This window comes from Tamandua tetradactyla, chromosome 2 (assembly GCF_023851605.1).
Source record: "Tamandua tetradactyla isolate mTamTet1 chromosome 2, mTamTet1.pri, whole genome shotgun sequence".
Classification (NCBI taxonomy): domain Eukaryota; kingdom Metazoa; phylum Chordata; class Mammalia; order Pilosa; family Myrmecophagidae; genus Tamandua; species Tamandua tetradactyla.
Genome location: NC_135328.1, coordinates 180657867 through 180675332, shown reverse-complemented (window position 1 = coordinate 180675332; position 17466 = coordinate 180657867). Strand labels below are relative to the sequence as shown.

The following is a 17466-nucleotide window of genomic DNA, read 5'->3' as shown; positions in this document are numbered from 1 at the left end:
TAGCCGGGTCAGGGGTCGAGGGTGGACCGGCGTTCCCAGTCGAGGGAGGGTTGTGTGATGGCCTCGGAGCACCCGGAGCCGGAGGTAGGGGCGGGCGGGCCCAGCGCTGGATCCCTGGATCCGAGTGGGAGGGTTCGGCGGACAGGCGCTGTCGTGGTCTCCTCGGGGCCTGGGGGTGGCCCGGCAGCGTATTCCTTGGCAGGGACCAGCCCAACCCCGGAAGGCCTGACAACGGAACCGTTTCACCGCGGTCTGCAGCTTTCCCGGGGTCTCGAGGCGAAATTTTTGTGCTTTTTTTAACTGAAATTTCATCAGCGTCGCCGGTCTAATGCTTTTAGGGCTCTTTATTCTATTAGTGGTATTAACAAAGCCCGTGGTTTGAACTTCTAGTGTTTTTTTTTCAGTGACAACACGATAGTAGGCTTACTTTGCCGGTGTCTGCATTTCTTTAAAAGTTGTACTGCCATAAGCAAATAAATTAATATAATTCTAGCACTCATGGTTTTTGGAAAAGTAGTTCTGCTTTGTGTGAAAGAACATTTGAGTCGAATAAGACTGCGTTCCAATATTAGCCTTGCCATTTAGCAACCTCGGGCCAGTCTTATCTTCCCATATCCTGTTTCCTTCTTTGTAAAGTATCTACCTTATGTGGCGTTGCGAGGATCAGATGGGTTACACCAGAAAATGCGTTTGAAGTATTTACTAGATGCTAAGGATTATTATACAAGGAACTTATATACATTTTGTCACTCAGTACTTGTGCGTGGAACGTGACGATATCTATTCTCATTTACAGATAAGGAAACTGAGCAGTGAGAACGGTTAACTACCTTGCTCCAGTACGATTCACCTGGGTAGTAGAAGATTTTGGCGTTAGAATAATACTTAGCATGAATTCTTAGATATGGAAAGAACCACACCAGGAAAAGTGCTGAGTTTTACAAGCGATTGTACTAGTAGGTGGGAAGGGGCTGGGATGTGTGTAATAATATAAATGTAGTCATTAATTTATTGAATACTTACTGTATGCCTGGCACTATTCTAAGCACTTTACAAATCAATTAATTCTTTCAACTGTATATGAAGTAGCTTTTTCATAAAATCCCCATTTTTATATTTGGATTAAATATAATCCCCATTTTTATATTTGAAGAAACTGAGGCACAGAGATATAAAAGTAACAAAGTTGCGTAGCAAATGGTGAGCCAGGAGCAGGACTCAAAATCAGGTGGCTTAAGTCTAGATCCTGTGTTAACCATAATGTTTGTAACAATAAATTGTAATCCCTGTATGGTAGATCTCTGGCTCACTGGGAGATGGATGAGACTGACTATAGAAATTATGCCTTATTCAAAAGAATCTGACATGTTCACTGGGATGGTGAAGTAACCCACATATGCTTCAAAAATAATAATGATAAGAGAAACCATGGGACAATTTGGACTGCATTTAGGGATGGATTCGAATGAGAGGAAATGGAGGGATATAGTGGGGAGATACAGCATATCTTTTTAGGCAGACAATCTAATAAAGCAGCAGTGTCCAAAAGACATATGCAAACGACAGGCATAATTTTAAATTTTCTAGTAGCTGCATAAAAAGGTAAAAAGCAGGTGAAAGTAATTTTAATAATGTGTTTCATTTAACTCATTATTTCCAGAATATTACCATGTGAACATATAATCAATATAAAAAATTAAGAGATGTTTAACATTCTTTTTTTGTACCAAGTCTTCAAAATCCAGTTTGTGTTTTAAACTTATAGCACATCTATCTCAGTTTGGACTAGCCATATTTCTAATGCTCAGTAGTTCCATATGACTAGTGGCTGCTGTATTGAACAGTGCAGGTCTAAAGTAACTTGGTGTTAAGACACACATTCCTGGGAGTTTCCATTCAGCCAAAAGTTAGGCATTTGTTGAATTCTTGATTTGAGTTTCTGAAAATTTTATCTTAGAAGGTAAAGGAAATGAAGAGAGCTGCCCCTGGGCATAAAAAATGTGACTGACTTTTAGAGGTTGTTATGGTCCTGAGAGGATGATTGGGCATAGTCAGAGAGATGCCCTAGATTTAGAAAATCATTCATTCATCAAAGACTTAAAATATTTCATGAGTGCTGCTATAGACTCAGAATTGTGCTAGGTATCAGGATGGATACAACTGCATAAAACAGAAATATTTCCTATCTTTATGGAGTAAACACATACTGAATTATAATAAGCACTGCAAAGGAAAAATACAGAGTGAATGAGAATGTTTAATAGGGCCTCTTAACTACTCTGTTAAGTAGGGGGTGGGATTCAGGGAAGACCTCTTGGAGGAATGACATTTAAACTGAAGCCTGAGGATGGGTGAAAGTTGCCTATGAGAAAGTTAATGGGTGGAAGTTGCCTATGAGAAAGTTTAGGGAGCACTACCAGTAAAGGGAATGGCGAAGAAGCTTGGAGCTTTCAGGGAACTGAGAGGAAACAGCTGTTAGCATGGATACAATGTGACAATGAAAATAGCTAACACTTATTGAGTGCTTACTAAGTATCTTTTAATTCCCAGTTTAACAAACCCAGGAGATAGGTACTATTTTCCCTATTTCACTGATGAGGAAATTGAAGCATGAGCATTTTAAATAACTCTTATCAAGTCGTGCAGCTAATAGACAGCAGAACCAGCATTTGATCCTATGTGCTCTAGCACTAGAGTGCATGGTCTTAACCTGGGGACAGGAGTGGGAGGTGTATTGGTGAGAAATGAGGCTGAGATTGGAGAAGATTCCTTTGACTCTGTGCTGGAGATTCAGGACTTTGGCGTAAATATAATGGCAAGGAGGCTTCAAACAATTCAAAAGAAAAAAACTACCTTATTTCAATGGGAGTCTATTAACAGAAGATAGCACAAAGGTTGGAAAAAGTTCAAAAAAATAATTGATCATTCTTCTCTGCCATGCAGGAGACCCGGGTTTGATTCCCCATATATGCATCCCCCCCCAAAAAAAATCAACAAATGGTGCTGCAATAAAAGGATAGTCACATGGAAAAAGAATGAAACGTTACCCCCACCATACAGCATACAAAATACTACCACTACTACTACTACTACTACTACTAATTGACCTTAATCATATAGGGGGGAATACAAAAAAACAACAAACTAATGAGATGGGCAAGGTTTCATTCATCCTGGTGCACATGGTATACAACACAGTTCCTGACAGTGTGGTATTCATCCTGGTATTAATGATATGTCGGCCTTAATAAATGCCCCAAAGGATGATAGTCGTCTTTTTTTTTTTTTAACACATGGGCAGGCACTGGGAATCGAACCCGGGTCCTCAGGCATGGCAGGCAAGCATTCTTACCTGCTGAGCCACCGTGACCCAATAGGCTTCTTTTATCATTATTCTGACTCCCCTTTCATTGCAACAACATCCTTACAAGGTAAATGTTCTGGCCCACATTTATCAGTGAAGAAAGTGAGGCCTGGAAACATTAAGTAACTTGTTCAAAGTCACCTATTATAGCAAATAATAAAACCAGATTTGAATCCAAATCTCACACCCCAAAAACCCTACTTTGTCTTCTTTGTCAGACTGCTCTAAGAGTAATGCATTTTGAACTCAAGGAGTATTAAATATTGGGGATTTGAAACTGCACACGAATGTGGATGGAGTGAGAACACAGCTAATTTAGGGCTTCTCACACATTAATATGAAGGAATCACTTGGGGAACTTGCTAAAATGCAGATTCCTGAGCCCCATCAACTAATTCAGCTGGTCTGGGATGGTGCCTAAGAATGTGCATTTTTAATAAGCCCAAGAATGAAAAATGCCATTCTAGGTGCTTTAAAATTAGTTCTTAAGTTTTCTGGTTCTGATAAATTACATCTTAAATATAAAGGGAACTTAGGGATTATGTTTGAAAAATATAGTTGTTGAATTTTGAAGGATAATGTAGAAGGGAGAATGTTGCTAGAAAGCTTGCGTTAGACAAATGCTCTTGGCTTCAAGAGGGTAGATTCTATAGAACTGATTTATGAACTAGACTTCAGTTTGTTTGACCTTGGACAGTCAGTTCATCATTCTAAATAACTTTTGAGACAAAGTGGAAAAATGGAAGATGTATGGTAGTAGAATGGAGTGACCTACTAACTAAAAATTTGCAATCTGAAAAAAGTTTTCTAATAGTACAGTGCTCATTTAAATACCCTTTCCCTCTTCATTTAGCAACCCATGCTCAACCTTCAGGTCACTTTTCCTCAGACCCTGCCCTGGGTTAGGTTACTCTGTTACATGCCATCATAGAACTTCATTCTTTTCCTTTGGAGAACTTGTAATAATATGATAATCGGAATGATTGTTTGATATGTTTTTGTCCTCCATTGTAAGGTATTATGAGAGCAGGAATGCCTATTTTGCTTTCTCTTGTATACTTGGGACCTAACTTATCATATAGCATGTAGCAGACTCGCTGTAGATTTGTTGACTGAATGAATAAATGCACTGTTGTCCTTTTGTACTTGGATGAGGACTTGATGGCATACTGATTGAATAAACAGGAAAATGAAGCAGGAGAGAAAAGGTAGAACAACACTTTAAGCTTCACAATAGAATAATGGACTGAATTCATTTAATGTAATAGGTCTAATTGAATAATTGTATATGTCCAAAAAAGTTAGTAAATATCTTGAAATTGTATATATGGTAACGGAATTAAATTAAAAAAAAAATCTATGCCTTAAGAAATAATTCTTTATGCTGTTCCCGTGTATACAATCTGATATTTCTGCCCCTAATTGTATTCAGAAATCTATTTGAGAGCTGTTTATTATGTTCACAATGTTGTACTACCATCACCACCATCCATTGGCAAAACATTTCCATCATTCCAAATAGGAATATATATATAATTGTATATATATTTTTATACTGTATGATAAAGTCACATTTCTTCATTTTTCCATGTGAGTATCCTGTGATTGCAGCACCATTTGTTGAATTTTTGTTTGTTTGTTTTGTTGTTTGTTTGTTTTGCTTGTTTGTTTTTTGGGAAGAACATGAACCGAGAATCAAACTTGAGTTTCCTTCATGGAGGTGAGAATTCTACCACTGAGCTACCCTTGCATCCATCCCTGAGGATCACTATAGATCTTAAGCCTCAACTTCCTAGTCCCCATCCCCACCCCATCCCCTATATTCCAGATTCTGACTGAGTTTACTTATTCTAAAAGTTTCAAATCAAGAGTTCATATAGTTACTTTGGTCATTCTTAACATCTTCCTTTCTATTATTTTCTTCCCGTGTCACCACTTCCAACTAATCATCAGGTCTGGTCTGTCCTATCTCCCAAAGATCCCTTCCAGTGTAACTACATCACTAAGTTCACTGCTTAGTTCAGCTGACCTTTTATTTTCTTCGCAAGACTTTCTTGGTGAAAGGCAGTGGTAGTTTTACATTCTTGCCTAATTCCTTCTGTCATTGTGGACCGGTTTCAAACAGTTCACAGAATGGCTAAGTGGTTCTGGTCTAGGTCACATTCATCTCCCTGGATCTTTAGGAAATCTTTTGAACCATGGATCACTTAGTAGCTAGAGGGATCTTTTGAAAATGCAGACATAATATTACTGCCCTGTTGAGAGAGATGTTTATTTGGTGCAAATTTTATATTTTGGGTAGTGCATTTCCTAATCTTACTTGTATGGTCAGTTTAGGGGAACACCGTAAGTACAGGGAATCTTGAATACGGCATGAGATATTCTTGGTTTGTCCAGGTTAGTGTGATGCCCTGATAAATCCCAGAGTGATTTGGACAGTGAATAAAGAAGTATTCTTTATTCTGTATTAGAAGAATGGGGAGAAAAGGGCAAAGATTCACCTTCCCCATTTGGAGAATTTCTCATACTCTTGCAAACAATGGGGACAACCAAATCAATAGGCTAAGCCCCCAATCTTGGGAGTTGCCCCTATGAAACATTCCTACAAAGGATAGGCTTATCCTACTTAAAATTAGGCCTAAGAATCACTCCCACAGAACTTCTTTTTGCTCAGATGTGGCCTCTCTCTAAACCAACTCAGTAGGTGAACTCTCTGCCCTCCAGCCTACATAGGACATAATTCCAAAGTTTGTAAATCTCCCTGACAACGTGGGACAGAAATCCTGGGATGAGCTGGGACCCGGCATCAAGGGATTGAGAAAATCTTGATAAAAAGGGGGAAGAGAGAAATGAGAAAAAATTAAGTGACAGTGGCTGAGAGATTTCAAACAAAGATGGGGGGCGGTTATCCTGGAGGTTATTTTATGCATTATATAGATATCCCTTTTCAGTTTATAGTGTATTTGATTGCCTAAAGGGAAGTACCTGAAGCTGTACAGCTGTATTTTAGTAGCCTTGTTTCTTGAAGATTATTGTATAAAGATACAACGTTTATGGTGTGACTGTGTGATTGGGAAATGCTTGCGTCTGATGGTCCCTTTATCTAGGGTATGGGCAGATGAGTAAAAAATACGGATAAAAAAATAATCAAATAATAGGGGGAACAAAGGCTAAAATATTTTGGGTAGATGGAAATACTAGTGGTCAATGAAAGGGAGGGGTAATGGATAATAGTATGTATGAGTTTTTTCTTTTTCTTTTTTTCTTTTTCTGGAATGATGCAAATGTTCTAAAAAAATGATCGTGGTGATGAATATACAACTATGTGATAATATTGTGAGCCATTGATTGTACACCATACATAGAATGTTTATATGTAAAGAATGTTTGTGTTTGTATTTTGTTTTATCAATAAAAATATTTTTTTTTAAATATTACTGCCCTGTTGAAAACTCTTTAGTATCTTGACCTTACTCTTAGGATAAAATCTAAAATCATAGCCAAAGCCTACCTCAGCACAGTGTAGGGAAGCAGTATAATAGGGAGTAGTGTTTCCCAGAGTGTAATTTTAGATGATATGGAGACATAGCACAAAATGACAATGAATCACATCATATCAATGTTTAAATTTTCTTTCTGTCTTTCGGATTATGTCAAACCATCTTTTCTACTTAATACCCCATTATGATCCTTCTTGTGATCACTTTAAATCTTTTATATTCTTCTCATGTTCCTGGTGTCATCCATTTGTCATTCTCAGTAGATGGGCCTTAAAGCTTAATGCTGGGCTTGACATTTTTCTGTTTCAAATGATTGTATTAATCACTTAGCCTTTTGGACCTCAGTTTCCTCTTGTTAAATATTTTACTGTGAAGAGTCTAGTATAGTGGTAATAATCTGTAATAGTTAACTTTTTTCTTGCTGCTGTATGCCCTTTCTTTTTTTAAAAAAAAGCAGTTTTATTGAGATATATTCACATACCATACAGTCCATCCAAAATATACAATTGGTGGCTCACAGTAGAATCACAGAGTTGTGGAATCATCACCACAGTCAATTTTACAACATTTTCGTTACTCCAGAAAGAAAAAAACCTTACCCCTTATCTCTACCTTTTTTTTTTTTACCTATTAGTATTGGTGTGGTACATTTGTTAAAGTTGATGAAAGAATATTAAAATATTACTGTTATATTCCATAGTTTGTGTTAGGTGTACCCACCCCCCACTCCCTCCATATACCACTCTTTTATTCACTCCTTGAAATAGTGATGTACATTTGTTCTAGTTCATGAAAGAACATTTTTATATTGGTACTATTAACCACAATCATCATCTACAACAGAGTTCACTATGTTATATTGACCCATGTTTTATCCTCTAGCTTTCCTTCTAGTGGCATCCACTACCCTAAATTTCCCTTTACAATGATCATCATGCACATAATTCTGTGCACTTATATTCACCATAATGTGCTACCATTTACGTCTATCCATTTCCAAATATTTACATTCAATCTATTTAAAAATTCTACACAAATTAAGCATCTATTCCTCCATTCTCTACTCTCATTCTATCTCCAGGTAACTTACATTCTAGATTTTAACTCTCTGAGTTTGCTTATTGTAATTAGTTAATATTAATGAGATCAAACAATTTTGTCCCCTTGTGTCTGGCTTATTTCACTCAATCTAATGTCCTCAAGGGTTCATCCATGTTGTTGTATGCATCATGACTTTATTCCTTCTTACTGCTGAATAATATTCCATTGTAGGTGTATACCACATTTTGTTAATATTCATCTGTTGATGGACACTTGGGTTATTTCCATCTTTTGGCAATTGTGAATCATGCTGCTATAAACATTGGTGTGCAAATGTCTGTTCATGTCTCTGCTTTCAGTTCTTCTGAGTATATACTTAGTGGCAGGATTGCTGGATCATATAGAAGTTCTATACTTAGCTTTCTGAGGAACTGCCGAACTTTTCTACAGCAGCTATACATTCCCACCATCAGTGAGTAAGTGTTCCTATTTCTCCATGTCCTCTTCAGCACTTGTAGTTTCCTGTTTAATAGTGGTCTTTCTGGTAGGTGTAAAGTGATATCTCATTGTGGTTTTGATTTGCATTTCCCTAAAAGCTAGTGATATTGGGCCTTTTTTCATGTGCTTTTTAGCCATTTGTATTTCTTCTTTGGAAAAATATCTGCTCAAGTCTTTTGTCCATTTTTAAATTGGGTTGTTTTTCCTTTTACTGAGTTGTAGGATTTCTTAATATATTCTGGATATTAAACTCTTATTGAGTACATAGTTTCCAAATATTTTCTCCCATGGAGTATGCTACCTTATCATTTTTTTGACAAAGTCCTTTGATGCACACAATCTATTTTGAGGAGTTCCCATTATCTGTTTTTTCTTTCATTGCTTGTGCTTTTTGTGTCACGTCTAAGAAACTACCTTCTACCACAAGATCTTGAAGATGCTTCCCTACATTTTGTTCTAGGAGCTTTATTGTCCTTTCTTTTATATTTAGGCCTGTGATCCATTTTGAGTCAATTTTTGTATAACGTATGAGATTCTTTTGGATATGGATATTCAGTTCTCCTACCACCATTTGTTGAAGAGACTGTTCTGCCCATTTGAGTGGACTTGACAGCCTTGTGGAAAATCAGTTGACCATAAATGTATGTCTATCTCTGAACTCTCAATTTGAGTCTGTTGATCAGTGTTTCTGCTTTATGCCAGTACCATGCAATATTGACCACTGTAGCTTTGTAATATACTTTAAAGTCAGGCAGCAAGTCCTCTAATTTTGTTCATCTTTTTCAAGATTTTTTTTACAACGGGTAGAGGCCGTGTAGCATTGCTGTTACTCTGAGATGAAAACAGTCGGTAGAGGTGAAGTCCAGGTTAGAGGGGACTTGGGAAACACTTGATTACCTTCTCTAATCCAAGTTGAGGTACAGAAATGCAGAGCAATAAAACCTTTAACCTGGAGAAGCAAAACCGTACTCGGAGAAATCATCATCAACATCGCCACCTGCAGCACCACCCACAGCAGCAACAGCAGCAGCCAGCACCACCACCAATACCTGCAAATGGGCAACAGGCCAGCAGCCAAAATGAAGGTTTGACTATTGACCTGAAGAGTTTTAGGAAACCAGGAGAGAAGACCTTTACCCAACATAGCCATCTCTTTGTGAGCACTCTTCATCCTGACATCACTGAGGAGCAAATGAGGAAACTATTTGGAAAATATGGGAAAGCAGGTGAGGTCTTCATTCATAAGGATAAAGACTTTGGCTTTATTCGCCTGAAAACATGAACCCTAGTGGAGATTGCCAAAGTGAAGCTGAACAACATGTCCCTCCATGGAAAGCAGCTACGTGTGTGCTTTGCCTACCATAGTGCACTTGTCCAATGAACTGCTGGAGGAGGCCTTGTCTGTGTTTGGTCAGGTGGAGAAGACTGTAGTTATTGTAGATGATTCAGGAAGGCCCTCAGGAAAAGGCATTGTTGAATTCTCAGGGAAGCCAGCTGCTCGGAAAGCTCTGGGCAGATACGGTGAAGGCTCTTTCCTGCTAACCACATTTCCTTGACCTGTGACTGTGGAGCCCATGGACCAGTTAGATGATGAAGAGGGACTTCCAGAGAGGCTAGTTATAAAGAACCAGCAATTTCACAAGGAGTGAGAACAGCCACCCAGATTTGCTCAGCCTGGCTCTTTTGAGTATGAGTATGTGATGCATTGGAAGGCACTCATTGAGATGGAGAAGCAGCAGCAGGACCAATTGGACCGCAACATCAAGGAAGCTTGTGAGAAGCTGGAAATGGAGATGGAGGCTGCTTGCCATGAGCATCAGGCCATGCTAATGAGGCAGGATTTGGTGAGGCACCAAGAAAAACTTTGGAGGGATGGAGGAGCTGCACAACCAAGAGGTGCAAAACTGAAAGCAGTTGGAGCTCAGGCAGGAGGAGGAGCGCAGATGCTGTGAGGAAGAGATGAGGCGATAGCAGGAAGGATTCAAGGGAACCTTCCCTGACACGAGAGAGTAGGAGATACGGATGGGCCAGACAGCTATGGGCATAAACAACAGAGGTGCCATACCCCCTGCTCCTGTGCCAGCTGGTGCTCCAGCTCCTCCAGGACCAGCCACTATGATGCCAGATGGAACCTTGGGATTCACCCCACCAACAACTGAACGCTTTGGCCAGGGTGCTACAGTGGAAGGAATTGGGGCAATTGGTGGAACCCCACCTGCATTCAACCATGCACCTCCTGGAGCTGAATTTGCTCCAAACAAACATCGCCAATGCTAAAAAGGTTGTAGTGTCTAGTTTCCCAAACCCTTAAAAGAAGGACCCTTTTTGGACCAACCAGAAATCTTCCCTAGAAGAGTATTAGGAATTCCTCCCAATAGTTAGATTTTCCCTTTCTGTACTACTCTAGAGAAACCTAGGGTAGGGAAGGGAGGGTGGCATTTAACAAATCAATCAGTTCAGTGTGGTATATTATGTAACAAATCAATTCTGTGTGGTGCATTCCTGAAGTTTCAGATGTTAATGATGTTGAGGCCTGGGGAAACCATGGCAAATATGGATCCAGTTAGAGCCCTTTTAATCTTGATCATTCCATTCTTTGTCTATCTTTTATACTTCCTGCCCCCCAACCTGAGACACTGCCACATATACCACAAAAACCAAATGTTACCCAGTAACCTTAGCCCCATTGCTCTGTTCACTCCCAGATTAGAATTCAAGCAAATGTCCACAGAAATCACAGACAGCGTACATACGGTTCTGTTATAGCCTATGTATTACTCCTTCATGTCCTGAAGAAGTTTTCTCATAGATTTTCATTTTAGTATATCTTTAAAAATATCCTGTGTTAACTTGCATCATCTTTTTCTTGGGTGAAGACTGTCCAGGAATGGCCCCTTTTGTGTCTATGATGTTGTTATTCACAGCTTTTCTTTATAGGCTTAGTACAATCTTGGAAACAGGGTTACTGTATGCTCAAGGTCTTAGCCTTGCCTATCTTAGCCTTGCCTATCTTAGGTAGTTATGCTGTGCATTGTTTTATTGGTTTGTACCATGCCCGATTTGTCTCTGACACCTTAAATTTTGAGTTTTTTCGAGAAATGGAGCAGTAATGCAGTATCGACTTATTAAACTACATTTTAAGCCTTAAAAAAAAAGATATTTTTTACTATTTTGGGCCCCTTACCCTTCCAAATAAATTTGGTGATTTGCTTTTCCATTTCTTCAAAGTAGGCCATTGGGATTTTGATTAGAATTGCATTGAATCTCTAAATTAATTTGAGTAGAATTGACGTCTTAATGATATTTAATCTTCCAGTCCTTGAACATGGAATGTCCTTCCATTTATTTAGGTCTTCTTTGATTTCTTTTAGCAGTGTTTTGTAGATTTCTGAATACAGGTCCTTTACATCCTTGGTTAAATTAATTCTTAGATATTTGATTCTTTTAGTTGCTGTTGCAAATGAAATTTTTTTTCTTGATTTCCTTCTCAGGTTACTCATTACTAGTGTATAGAAACACTACTGATTTTTGTATGTTGATGTTATAGCCTGCCATTTTGCTGAATTTCTTTATTAGCTCTAGAAGCTTCGTTGTAGTAACTATAGAATCAAGTCATCTGAAATTACTGAAAGTTTTACTTTTTTCCTTTCCTATTTGGATGCCTTTTATTTCTTTTTCTTGCCTAATTGTTCTAGCTAGAACTTCTAGCATGATGTTGAATAGGAGTGGTGACATCTTTGTCTTGTTCCCAATCTTAGGGGTAAGGCTTTCAGTCTTTCACCATTGAGTATGATGTTAGCTGTGGGTGTTTCATATATATACCCTTTATCATGTTGAAGAAGTTTCCTTCTATTCCCTTTTTTAAAAAATGTTTTTATTAAGAAGGGATGCTGGATTTTGTCAAATGCTTTTTCTGCATCAATTGATATGATCATGTGTTTTTTCCCTTTTGATTTGTTTGTAATAGTTGACTTTTATTATGTTTTTCTTGAATAGCAGGCATTGTGCTACTTCATATGCATGATTTCATTTAATCTGCACAGCGACATGTGGTAGTTAGATTTGGTTGTCAATTTGTTAGAGAAGGCCAGCAAAGATTGCCCTGTGCCTTCCTGCATGAGAAAGAACCTCAGTTGAAAGTTAGCTGTCTTTCCTCTGAAGAACTAACGAAATAAAAAAAGCCAATCCGTCTCTGGTGTGTTGCATTCTGGCAGCTAGCAAACTAGAACAGATTTGGTACCGGAGAATGGGGTGCTGCTGCTGTTTGCAAATACCAAACATGTTGGAACAGCTTTTTAAATGAATAAGGGAAGATTTTCGAGGAACTGTGAAGAGAATGATGGAGAAGTCCTGGAGTGCTTGAAGAGACTGTTGGTGTAGACAGAACCACTGCCAATCTGGACAAAGAGGGACACAAAAGGGAGAAATTAGAGTTTGCAGAGTGAGAACCATGGAAGCTCAGGTCTGAAGCCAAAAACTTCGGCCAGGAGTGGACCCACCCATATACATGGAGAGTGTGAGTTTACCCTAAAGGGCGAGGATGAGTCTCCCACCTCGTCGTGCACCCTCAGGCCTTGGAGAAGGTACAGCATGCTCCTTGGGGGACTGAGGAGAGCCTGGCTGCCACCACATGGAGGGTTTAAGTGTGCCCTGGAGATGGCAGAGAGCCTAGGTGTGGCCCTGATGCCTGGAGAGAGTGGAGCCGAGAAAAAGGTGGTCTCCTCGATGTTCCCTGAGGTTGATTTGGAAAGAGGCAGCCATGCATAGGCCCTTGGAAAGTTAGGACTGCCACTTTCTAAAGCCAAAGGATAAATGACTTTTAGACTTTGAAATCCAATGGCATTTGCCCTGCAGGTTTTACATCTGTGTTCCTTCCAATTTCTCCCTATGGAAATGAAAACCTGTATCCTGTGAATATATTCCTTTGCATATTGGCACCAGATAACTTGTTTTGAGATTCATAGGTCCACTGCTAGAAGAGAATTTTTTGCACCTTAATATTGTTTAAGGTGATGGGTGTAGCTGCCAAGTTGACAAGGGGTAGACATGTGGCAGTTAGATTCAGTTGTCAACTTGGCCAGGTAAAGGCACCTAGTTCTGTTGCTGTGGACATGAGCCAATGGTACGTCAACCTCATCTGTTGCTTATTACATCTGCAGTCGGCTAGGAGGCATGCCTGCTGCATTGAATGATGTTTGATTTAATTGGCTGGTGCTTAAATGAGAGAGCACAAAGTAGTGCAGCCCAAGCAGCTCAGCATACCTCATCTCAGCACTCACAGCTCAGCCCAGGCTTTTGGAGATGCAGAAAGGAATCATGCCAGGGAAAGTTGTTGGAACCCAGAGACCTGGAGAGAAGGCCAGCAGAGATCGCCCTATGCCTTCCCACATAAGAAAGAACCTCAGTTGAAAGTTAGCTGCCTTTCCTCTGAAGAACTAACGAAATAAATCCCCTTTTATTAAAAGCCAGTCTGCCTCTGGTGTGTTGCATTTTGGCAGCTAGCAAACTAGAACAGGGGTGAAGCCCAAGAAAATCTCTGTCTTAACATCAGCTTATTACAAAACCAAGAAACAGGCATTCCAAGGAATAAATCCCCGAGTTAACACAACACTGTTAGATTGGTATTAGGATTCTCTGCATTTTACAGATGAGGACACTCTGAGTTAAGTATCTTTCCCAAGATCTCATAACTAATTAGTGACAGAATTGGGATTCAAATCCAGGTTGTCTACGTTGGAAATGCTTGCATTTAACCTCTGAGGATACTATTGAATATATTTATTTTAGGTGTTCAATATATTTGAGTTCCTTCCTTATTTTTCATCCTTGCTGTTTCCCAGTATCAGTTTCTTCCTCTTTCCTGAGAAGAAGACTTTCTTTATCTGTGTCTATTGTATCTCTGCTTTCTTCACTCTTCTTTGACATTGAATAGACTTTATTGTTGTTTTTTCAATCTCTTTTTCATGTATATTTCCCCAGTTGGGGGAAGAAATTATTCACTTCCTTTCAATACTATATTTCTCACTAACTATTGTTCATTTCTCATTACTACCCCCTTTTAATCCTTGCATCCTGGCTTTTTCCCCTTCACTAGTCAGGAACGCAGAAGGAGAAGTTTATAATATATCTAGAACAGAAAGAGAGTAGTCTTTTCCTCTGTGGCAATCTGTAAGGAATGTTATGGATAAGGTTTAATTAAGAGTCCGGAAGAGACGTTGAGGGAGTTCAGATAACTTGACCATTACTTTCTTTGTGAAACAACAGACTAGTTTATCTTCTGGGAGTGAGGAGTTTGAGGGATTAGAGAAATTTCTGCGGGGAAAAGGAAAAGTTGCTGACCAGGGAGAAGTGAAAGTACTGGGAATGATGTGCTAGAGTTGGCCCCATTGGCAAGGTGGCAGCTTTCTTTTTGTCAGGGTGCAGCCACCATGTGGATAAGAGAGAATGTTAAATTCATTTTGAGTCCAGATTTGGTAGGATTTATGTAGAGGAAGGACAAGGACATATAGGCGTGGGAACTGATGCTTGTTAGAACATTAGTGAACTGACTGCCTATGAGGCCAAGGAGGGAAGGAACTTAAGTGTTAACAGAAAAGTGAGTGGGGAGGAGATTGTAACCCACAGCAGTTTGATTTTAAGGTGCTGGAGATGTTTGCTATTCACTCTGTGAAGATTTCTTTAGTGTTTGCTGTGGTCAGTGCTTACTAAGAGGGACTTTCTGGCATTCATTTAATGTACCAGAGACTTGTTGAATATCTGCTCTGTATTAAGCAATGTGGCAAGCTCAGGGATACAAACTTAGAACAAGACACATTCTCTGCCCTCAAGGAGCTTGAAGTTTATAATATAAACACTCACACATAAATATTTGACAATGTGGAAATTCTATATAGGGGGAATTGGGAGCAGAGAGTTGAGCATTGAATCCCTGGAAATGCTTTGCAGGAGGATGAAGGTAAGCTTTTCACCTCTACTGCCTCACCTCCCACTTGTAGATTATGGGCTTCTTGGACAAGTTACTTCCATGGAGAGTTGTATATACTAGGAATTGAAGAAACTTTTTTTTTAAGTATATCGATATCTCTTTTTTCCCTAGGTGGAAGAAGCTGGGCAAGTGTTCCTCTTAATGAAAAAGGACTATCGAATCTCTCGAAATGTTCGCCTGGCTTGGTTCCTCAGTCACCTGCATCAAACTGTGCAAGCCACACCCCAGGAGATGTTGGTGAGGCCTAGAAACAAGAAGGATGTGAGAGGCTGGCTGGCTGGCCCAGAAGCGTCTTTTATAGGAGGATGCCGAAAACAAACTGGAGGGGAAACTAACTCTGAGGGTTCGAAGTCTACGAAGAGTATTTGACTTTACCCACAAGATAATTCCACAGGGGAAATTTTATTTTAATATTTTTTCCCAGGTAGTGAATGGAAGAGTGTGTGGTTGGGTTCCATTTGGTGGGGCCAGTGATGTATCTTTTTAGATACAGAAGTCAGGTCCTGGGGAGTGAGAGGTGACTCTTTCTTCCCTTACCCTTTCCTTTTTTCTCCATCCTAATTGTTAGGGTCAATCTGAGCAGGAGTTGGAAGTCCTCAGTGTCCTGCCCCCTGGATGGCAGCCAGAGGAACCAGTGATCCCAAGGCCATTCCTCCTCGTACCCTCTACCCGAGTCACCTTCCTGGCTTGGCAGTATCGATTCGTCATTGAGCTAGACCTTAGCCCATCTACTGGCATTGTGGTGAGAGTTTGTGTGGAGGCAATGGGAAGTAAGTCTAGAATGGGTGGTGAGGAAGGGAGGGAGAAACGTGGAGGAAGTGAAAAGTGATCCCAGCCTGCCACAGTGGGAAGGGGACACACATTCCATCTATGGTGCTGCATTTGAGGTAAGATCAACTTGGAGTAAGGGTCCTACTGACCCATGGAGCTGCTGGTTTCTACCTTATGCTTAGGGCCACCTTTGGTCACTCTTGAGAGATCTTTCTCTGTGTTGCCCTCAGGATGATTCCACAGGAGAGATCTTGTTTGATGAAGTTTTCCATGCCCTCTCCCGCTGCCTAGGCGGGCTCCTTCGACCCTTCCGAGTGCCTGGATCTTGCATTGACTTCCAACCTGAGATCTACGTAACTATCCAGGCCTACTCCTCAATCATTGGCCTGCAATCCCATCAGGTACTGAATCCTTTCTCCAAAATTTGTACCTTTAGTCCTAATTTCTGATAGTCTGCTGACCAAGTCCTTATCCTATCCCTACCATTTGTCCCCCAACCCCCCAGCTCTTACTTCTTGAACTGTTTCCTAATCATCTCCATGGGTCTCTCTCCTCTCAAGAAGAACCAATTCTTCTGCAACCAAAGAGCCTTTCCATACGCTTTAGGTCAGTTGACATTGGTTGGATTAATGCCTCCCATACTCCTCCTGTAAATCTCTTTGGTTCTGGCCACTGGATATCTATTTTCTCTGTTCCCCCTTCCTCCTTTGGTTCTATCAGATGGTTTACTGGTACCCTAATTCTAGTAACTACCCCCAGGGGATGGTCTTTTGAAATAGCTTTATTAGTTTGAAAGACAAATATCCAGAATCATAATCTTTTTCATGGGCAAAGGAGGACCATTTTCTCCAAGGCCCTGTGAACTGTCAGCTGTAATTTTGACCACACAGATAATTGCAGGGCTTATCCAAAACCTAATCAGGCTATCACAAGACACTCCTTTTGGAGAGTGGCCACGCCTATTACTAAAATATCTGTTTTTGACATAGAGAAACATTGGCCCAATTTCCCCTTACCCTCTCTTAACTACCCTCAACTCGTTGGTAGGTGCTCAACCTGACACTGTTCCTGATGTCAACATTGTAACCTCAGGTATAGAACTGGCTTTGAAAGACAGGAATGCCAGGAATCACATCTGAGGGTCTGAAGTATACAGCAACGCAATTGGAGCATGCCTGGATCCCAGAGTAGGGACTGCCAGCCCTATACTCTAGTTTAAAGTGCTCCCCTTCATGCAGTTATTAAGGCCCCTTGGTTATGGGCTACATCCCCAGACCAAGGCCAGGTCTTACAAGTGATGATGGCTA

At 40.1% G+C, this 17466-nt stretch overlaps 1 protein-coding gene and 1 pseudogene across 6 annotated transcripts in view; both read left to right on the top strand.

Annotated features, from left to right (window-relative positions):
- The first annotated feature begins 1 nt into the window (after nt 1).
- The window catches only part of SZT2 (SZT2 subunit of KICSTOR complex), a 73231-nt gene continuing 55766 nt past the window's right edge, over nt 2-17466 (top strand). For 4 of the 6 annotated variants that reach the window (XR_013171008.1, XR_013171009.1, XM_077149976.1 and 1 more), the window contains exons 1-4: nt 2-84; nt 15500-15625; nt 15957-16130; nt 16390-16560. Coding sequence is in view for 3 of the 6 variants with exons in the window: in XM_077149976.1 (XP_077006091.1) it covers nt 58-84; nt 15500-15625; nt 15957-16130; nt 16390-16560 (498 nt within the window). In the remaining 3 variants the exon portion in view is untranslated. Of the gene's footprint in view, nt 85-796; nt 840-15499; nt 15626-15956; nt 16131-16389; nt 16561-17466 lie in introns of those variants that run through there. The other 2 variants (XM_077149975.1, XM_077149978.1) reach the window with 2 other exon arrangements.
- LOC143674365 (non-POU domain-containing octamer-binding protein pseudogene) lies at nt 847-15489 on the top strand (annotated as a pseudogene).